The sequence below is a fragment of the Nelusetta ayraudi genome, unplaced genomic scaffold (assembly GCF_046127955.1).
Source record: "Nelusetta ayraudi isolate G7.1 ecotype Tasmania unplaced genomic scaffold, CSIRO-AGI_Nayr_v1 ptg000175l, whole genome shotgun sequence".
Classification (NCBI taxonomy): domain Eukaryota; kingdom Metazoa; phylum Chordata; class Actinopteri; order Tetraodontiformes; family Monacanthidae; genus Nelusetta; species Nelusetta ayraudi.
Genome location: NW_027466224.1, coordinates 367,779 through 375,675, shown reverse-complemented (window position 1 = coordinate 375,675; position 7,897 = coordinate 367,779). Strand labels below are relative to the sequence as shown.

Sequence of the window (7,897 nt, the reverse complement as noted above, 5' to 3'; positions counted from 1 at the left end):
TGCAGTCATGCTAAGGGTCACGGTTATGTAATGGTACCAACAGAACACACACACACACACACACACACACACACACACACACACACACACACACACAACAACAACACAAAGTATCCAAAGTTTTGTCCTTTTCACTGGGTGAGTTATTACACTATGGGTTTTATACACAAATCATGTATAAAAGTGAGTGTTTGAAGATTCATCCCAAGGTGTCTTCCTGCGTTATGAGATTAAAAACCAGCCTGATCTGCTCAGGAGGAGAGAGCGCCACCACCTGCCATTGACAAATTTAAAAAAAATTTAAAAAATGCAGCGTCATTGTTTTGTCACATGAGTGTATCTCTTGAGCAATGTATGTCGTCTCTGCATGTCGAGGCACTCGGAATCCTGCTGAGTAACTAAGAGTGCTTAAGACACAGTGGGATTTTCACTGCTGTCATGTTCACACAGCAGCAGTTTCAGCAGCTTGTATTTTTTTTGTGTGACATTGTCGTCCGCTGAGTCCTGCTGAAGAACACTGACATTTGCGTTATCGCTGTTTTGAGCCTGAGACAAATTTTAAGTGTGTGTTTCTACTTCCAGATGTTTGTAAAGCCCTCTGGCTGTTAGTAGGTTTCTTTTTATGGGCCACATGTAAGGGAAGCTAATTATCAACGTATGTTCTGTTTGGTGCGTTCTGACACACTCGCATGAACTCAATGAAAGTCCTTTCACAAACCCACCAATGTTGAACTTGTTTTAATTCAGTCAGGAGAGAAATGTTCACAAAACAGAAGGTCTTGATCAGAATAAACAGAATAATTGAACCATCTTTGTCCAGCTTCCATCTTGGTGGTCGGGAAGGCGCGGGGAGGGGGGAGGGGGGAGGGAGGGTTGTTGTTCTCAGAGTTTCTTTGCTTTGAGGTTGCGACTCTTGACCTTCTGGCGGACCACGGCCACTGTGGTGGAGAAGTTCCCCAGGAAGAGGACGAGGAAGCAGAGGCCGCACACTGAAACCTGAGCGGCGACACAATTGGAACCGGGAAAAAAGAAACGTGAGTCAGCAGGAGGAGAGGAGAGTGGAGCTCCGAGAGTGGTCAGCTGGATCAAGCCAGCGTTGAGGATCTGAAGAATCCAAACAGAAGAATCCTATCCTGCAGCAACACGTGTTGTGTGTTGAGCGACCCATCACTACTGCCCTCCACCCCCACTTCTCCTTGCCAGTGTGTTCCCGTGCGATGCACGACCGACCTACCTGTTGCCGACCCTGCCCATTCCTGTTCCTGCCTCCAGCCTCTCCTTTGAAAAAGTAAGCCTGTGTGAATGGTTGTTTGTCTCTAATAAAGTGGCCACTGGTCCAGGGTGTCACCCTGACTTCACTCTATGACAGCTGACAGCAGACCCTCGACACCCTGAGCTCAGGAAGAAATGAAAATGGAATTAAAAATGGATGGAGTGAGGTTTTATTTCCCTTCAGAAGTTGAGTTTTTTGGATTTTTTTAAGAGGAGGATTTTTGTTTTTTGCCCTAATTTCCCTGCCTGTAGAAGAGCAACTCTTGGATTGTTTTTGTGAGAAGAGGATTTTTCTTTGGATTTTGACTTGACTTGAAGATTTTTGTTTAAGACCTTTCTAAATACAACTGCCCTTAGTTGCCAGCACCCCAGAAATATAGTTGTTTTGTGTTGCATTTGGGTCCAAACCACTCCAGTCTCAGTTACGGTGTCATGGGTCGGCGGGTCGATCGACGGCAAACACTGACTTTGTTGTGACACAACGACAGCGGCCGATCAGCGGGGGACCGACCTGCCATTCCTTACAGTCCGGGAGCCGAGCCATCCTGAAGAGGGACACGCTGTTGAAGAGTTGCCAGAACTGCAGGAGCAGAACAACAAACAGGAAGTCATCAAAGACAAGCTGCTTGTAGCCCTGTGTTGACAGCCTGCCCTTAAAACCTGGCGTCCGAAAGCACACTGAAGGTGCGGCAAAAAAACAACAACAAACAAACAAGGCAGTGGCCACTAGCCAAAGAAGGTATCTGCGCCCTTTGTGACATCACAGTGGGCCTGTTTCCTGAAGCGTGTGTTTTTTTTGTACTTGGAGAAGAAGAAGAAAGAGGAAGAAGAAGTGAAAGACTTCCTGCTGAAGTGCGGTTTGCTGTAAAATGTGCCGAGTCACTACAGAATGATCACCACCGTGACTCAGCGTGCGTTTCTCTGTGCGATGGTTGATCACTTTTCAAAAATGTAAAAATCTGTGATAGAATAATCTGGACTGAAATGACCATTGGTCAGATGAACTGGTCAGTGATAGTTCTGACCAGTGAGACATTATGGGATGTTGACACTGTTCGTAACAATAACCAATGTTTTTTTCTACCTCTTCTCTGCACTCAAAATGCAGTGACCTTTGACCCCAAGGCCAAAAATAATCTTCTGTCTCTGAAATATCATCCATGTTCTGAACGTTATTTTACTTATGTATATGTATGCATCTAAGTGTAAGTAAAGGTCATGAGAAAAATAAATACTGAAGTAAAGTCAGATACCTGCTAAATCTACTAAAGTACGCTGATTTGTACTTTTGTTACTTCCCACCTCTTGTAAGCAGCAGTGTGTCACATAAAGACTGTGTGCTGAGTCGTACTCACGTGACCTAAAAAGAGGAAGGGCAGCAGAAAGGTCAAGCCCTTCCACATCCAGGACTGAAATCCCTCTGAAGGACAAAAGAAACAACGGAAGAGGTGAAACTCTGCTGCGACCTGCTGGCCGTCACGGCTCCCTGCTCGTCAGGACGACGCCTCTCACCCACAGTCAGGTCCAGGTTGTGTCTCTCCCCCAGAGCTCGCAGCCGGTACAAGCAGCCACTCTGATAGTAGCACTGCAGACACTGGACGAAGCCTGGGAGGAGCAGGAGCAGGAGGAGGTGGAGGAGGAGGAGGAGGGAGAAGATGAGGAGATAGAGGAGCAGGAGGCGGAGGAGGTGGAGGAGGAGGAGGAGGAGGGAAAAGATGAGGAGATGGAGGAACAGGAGGCGGAGGAGGTGGAGGAGGAGGAGGGAAAAGATGAGGAGATGGAGGAGCAGGAGGCGGGGGATGAAGAGGAGGAGGAGAGGGGGAGGAGGAGGAGGGAGAGAAGGAGAAGGAAGTAGGTGAAGGGGGTGAAGGAAGACGAGGTGGACAAGGAGGAGGAGGAGGAGGAGGGAGAGGAGGTGGAGCAGGAGGAGGAAAAGGAGGGAGAAGAGGAGAAAGTGGAGGAGGGAGAGGAGGAGAAGGAAGAGGAGGTGGTGGATGAAGTAGGTGGAGGGGGTGGAGGTGGAAGAGGTGGACAAGGAGGAGGTAGGAGGAGGAGAGGAGGAGCAGGTGGAGGGGTAAAGGAGGGGGAGGGGGTAAAGTAGAAGGAGGGAGACGAGGAGGAGGAGGAGGATGAGCAGGAGGAGCAAGGGGGAGCAGGAGGGAGAGGAGAAGGAGCGTTGGCTGGAACCATCAGCAGGAGAGGTTTCACTGGTTCCAGAGGTTCCAGTGGATCCACTGGATCCAGTGGACCTTACTTTGGTAGAGGCAGTAGGCCAGGAACTGGTCCCTGAAGTTCTTGTACTGGTCCCCGTCTGGCCTACAGAGGGGACCAGTAAGAGAAGAAGAGTTCAGTCCTCTTCCTCTCTTTTCCACTTCGACCCATTATTTCAGCTTTTCTAACATATACACACAAATATGTATACATAATAATTGACTTCATTTACGTAATGACGAATTTAGTGACATATTTGACTGTGACAGTTATTTAGTTATATGGATATACATAAATATATACACATAGATATACAAACAACATATTTGTGACTAAATTCATTATTATAATATATTATATTATCATTCATTCATTCATCTTCTATACCCGCTTATTCCTATTCAGGGTCACGGGGGTCTGCTGGAGCCTCTCCCAGCTGTCTTAGGGTGAAGGCAGGGTGGCACCCTGGACAAGTCGCCAGTTCATCGCAGGGCCACATAGACACAGACAACCATTCACACTCACACGCACACCTACGGACAATTTAGAATGTCCAATTGACCTCACATGCATGTTTTTGGACTGTGGGAGGAGGCTGGAGAACCCAGAGAGAACCCACGCAGACACGGGGAGAACATGCAAACTCCACACAGAAAGGTCCCAGGTCCGGGCCCCAGAATCGAACCTAAGACCTTCTTGCTGTGAGGCTGCAGCGCTAACCACTGCGCCACCGTGTCGCCCATATTATATTATATTATATTATATTATATTATATTATATTATATTATATTATATTATATAATATAATATAATATAATATAATATAATATAATATACTATTGTATGACTCCAGAGCTTCTCTGCACTCACCAGGTCAGCATGACTCCCGACAGGAAGGCCGAGACGTAGTGATGAAAGACCCACCAGCCTTTGATCCTGTGAGGCAGGACACAACTCTGGGTTAGCGCTGGTGTTGCAGGCGCCTCATGGAGAGGCTGTGGCACTGGAGGCTCGACGGCGCCACCTGGAGCCGTTGGTGATGAGGATGCTCTCCCTGATGGTCAGCGTGCAGTAGTACCACAGCAGCAGGAAGTTGAGGATGGCGTCCAGGAACCTGGGGTGGGGTGGGGGTGGGGGTGGGGAGGGTCTGCGGTCAGAAGGCATCAAACAGCGAGAGGAGGACGCTGGAGGAGGAGCAGCTCACCTGTAGCTCACAAGGAAGGAGCAGAGGAAGGAGAGCAGCAGCAGGAGGACGGTGAGGAACATCTTGAACTTCTCGTACTCGTCTTTGTAGGCAAATCTGTCTCCGTGCAGAGAAGCAGGTTGTTAATGGGGGGGTGAAGAGGGTGAAGGGGGGGGGGGGTAGAGGAGGAGGAGGGAGGGGGGGAAGAGAGAAGGAGGAGGAGGAGCACTTTTAATTTCTCATACTCAGTTTTGGAGGCAAATGTCTCTGTGCAGAGAACAGGTTGTTAATTTGTGGGGGGGGGGGGGGTAAGGTGAAGAGGAGGAGGAAGGAGAGGAAGGAGAGAAGGAGGAAGAAAAAGGAATGAGGAAGAGGAGAAGAAGGAACAGGGAGTAGAGGGGAAAGAAGAAGAGGAGGAGGGAGAAGGAGGGGAATGAGCAGGAGGAGGAAGATGAAGGGACCGGAGGAGAAAGAGGAGGAGAGGAGGAGGAGGAGGAGTGGAGGAGGGAGAGGAGGGGAAAGAAGAAGGACAGGAGGAAGAGGAGGAGAGGAGGATGTTGTACTCGTCTTCGTAGGCAAATCTAACAGCAGCAGCAGCAGCAGCAGCAGAGCTCTGGTGGTCTCCACTCACTTGGACTGCTTGCTGAGAAGAGTCACGTTCACGTCTCCCAGAACCAGACGGAGGTACAATCTGCAAAGACCAGACGAGTCACAACATTGTCCTGACTGTCAAGGATGGGGAGTGTGTGTGTGTGGGTGGGAGTGAGGGGGGGGGGGGGGTGACAGGGTGTCAGGAGTGTCATCATCACCCGTTTCTCTTGGGGAGGAAGGACTCCATCTCTTTAAAAGCGTTGGGCTGCGTCTTTATTTTCTCCTTGATCTCCTCCAGAGTCTTCAGCTCCTCTGACGGACCTGCGCTGCATCTGATTGGACGATACCTGTGTTTCACTGCACCTGTGTCAGTGTGTGTGTGTGTGTGTGTGTGTGTCTCTGACCCACTTGTTGAGCCGCTGGGAGACGTGGCTCAGTCTGCGGCGCTGGCTGCAGATGGAGGAGCAGCACTGCTGCTGCAGCTTGGAGATCTCGTCCAGCTTGTGCAGGTACAGCCTGTGAGTTTCCTGTTGTGTAGTTGAATGTAAAAGTGGATGATATTTTAGAGGACCTCAGCTCTGGGGTCAAAGGTCAGTACGTTTTCAGTACAGGGAAAAATAAACATGAATGGGGAAAAAAACCCACTGGTTATTGTCATGAACAGCATCAACATCCCATAATGTCCCACTGGTCAGAACTATGACTGATTACAGTTTGGCTGAGCCGCAGTTGGAAAAGAAGATAAAACTTCAGTATTGAGAGAAGCGAAGCTCTTCAAGATGATCGAGATGTTCGTCAAGACCTCTGACCTCTGACCTCTGGTGACTTCAGTCCAGATGATTCTGTGAACTTCTTTGAAAAATGATCAACCAATGTATTGTTTCATTAATGCAAAGAAAAAAAAAAATGTTACTTTTAACTTCAGTACATTTCAGAACCTGAACTTTCCGACTGTTACTGCAGTAGAGGAGTCCAATCAGTACTTCTACCAGAGTACTTTTACAGTACAGAATACTGGGAACACTTTTTGCCGCCTCCACCCACCGGTGATCAATATAATATATAGGATAATATATATAATATTCTGTATCATTATATAATATATATTATATCAGTAGAATCAGCAGACGCTAACAGCTGCTGACGAGGTTGTTCCAACAGGACAGCTCGGTCTCACCTGCAGCTGCTGGAATTCCTCCTCCAGACTCCTCCACTCGTCCATGGCGACTGTCAGAGCTCCAGGCATTGTAGGAAACACCTCAACACAACAACCACAACGACGACGACAACAACAACAAAAAGCAACAACAAACGTCCTACGTCCTGCTCCTTGTTTGAGCAGCACAGCCGCCAGTCGGTGCCTCGGTGTCAAGACTAGAGGCTTCTCCACACACACACACACACACACACACACACACACACAGGGTTTATGGCACTGGGTGAACTTTGGCTGGAACAAATGTGCAACATTTTCACTCCAACGTTGTTCAGTGTGTGTGCGTGTGTGTGTGTGTGTGTGTGTGTGTGTGTGTGATCGCGACCCTGACCTCAGAGACCTTTGGATCAACCTTCAGGAATCACACACTGATAATAATTCTTCCCTTCTGTTGCTGCAGAGCTCTCATTCCTTCTCCTGGGTACAGTTTTCACAGTGGAGCCCCCTGGTGGTCACCACACAGGTTGGAGTCAGCTGAACAACTGCATCAGCTGCTCAACAACACCTGCTGCTGATACAATACGACCCTGACCTGGAACAGCATCTTCCATCAGCTGCTATGTCTTCTTCTATAGAAGTTCATAATTATGGAAAATAAGCAGAATTTCTTCTTGTAATTATTGTAAATAAAATGTGGTTGTCACAAACAAAATATTTTCACCATTTATGGTCATGAAAGATTTGAAAAAGTTTTCCAAAACATACAAAGCTACAAAAATGTTCACGCGTGCAATTTTTTAAAAATGAATTATTCTTTTTACGGATATGTTTAAGGATTAAAGGTTTCATTCTTATTTATTCATTCATTCATTATATTTATTCATTTCTGACAGCATCTATGTATGCAGGAGTGTGTATGGAGTTTGTTTTCCACCTGTGTTGTTCTATGATTCTTATTAATCTTTGAAAAATGAAACTAAAAGACTTCTTCTTCTTCTTCTGCATGTTTGAATAAATTAGAGCCGATGTTCTCTTCTCACTGTTGTTCTCTCGGTCTTCAACCTCCAGTTGTGAGTCAGGTGTAATATTGTGTTAGTGCAGCTCCAGGGAGGACAGTGCAATAGTACGGACCCCAGACATGACCTGAGGGAATATATATATATATATATATATATATATTGCAACCACAATATAGATATGTGTGCACAAAATATTGATTTGTTTCCTACAACTGCTACTGCTACTACTACTGCAACTACTACTGCTGCTACTGCTATTGCTACTACTACTACTACTACTACTACTTCTTTGTTTCCCCAAACAAGTATAACGTGTGTACAAAGTATCCAGAGACTGCAGCAGCCTAGAGGACGTCCTGAAGGTCACTGTCTTTTCTGATGATGTTCTGGTGAATATCTTGTCAATATGTCCCACATTTAGACAGTTATTTAATTAAGCTTCAGTTTTATACTTTATTACAGCAG

General features: G+C 46.9%; 2 protein-coding genes across 2 annotated transcripts in view; one reads left to right on the top strand and one right to left on the bottom strand.

Moving 5' to 3' along the window:
• Positions 1 to 7,897, top strand: part of gdpd1 (glycerophosphodiester phosphodiesterase domain containing 1) — a 47,935-nt gene that overhangs the window by 13,729 nt on the left and 26,309 nt on the right. The window lies entirely within an intron of this gene.
• tmem120ab (transmembrane protein 120Ab) lies at positions 723 to 6,515 on the bottom strand. The gene is made up of 12 exons (XM_076015001.1): positions 6,435 to 6,515; positions 5,666 to 5,784; positions 5,476 to 5,589; positions 5,298 to 5,357; positions 4,688 to 4,783; positions 4,508 to 4,597; positions 4,354 to 4,419; positions 3,527 to 3,588; positions 2,785 to 2,877; positions 2,628 to 2,692; positions 1,784 to 1,852; positions 723 to 996 (listed from the first exon to the last, which is right to left on the bottom strand). Exons 1-12 carry the CDS (start codon positions 6,501 to 6,503, stop codon positions 883 to 885), a joined length of 1,017 nt encoding a protein of 338 aa, XP_075871116.1. The 5' UTR covers positions 6,504 to 6,515; the 3' UTR covers positions 723 to 882.

Bases quoted from the DNA above. Each gene is read 5' to 3' on its own strand.
- tmem120ab (XM_076015001.1), bottom strand. From the start codon at position 6,503: ATGCCTGGAGCTCTGACAGTCGCCATGGACGAGTGGAGGAGTCTGGAG. The intron at 2,878-3,526 runs GTAAGGTCCACT...TGCTCCTCCCAG, and splicing joins GGCCTACTGCCTCTACCAAA to GCTTCGTCCAGTGTCTGCAG. The intron at 1,853-2,627 runs GTGAGTACGACT...CTGCTCCTGCAG, and splicing joins CCTTCCTCTTTTTAGGTCAC to TTCTGGCAACTCTTCAACAG.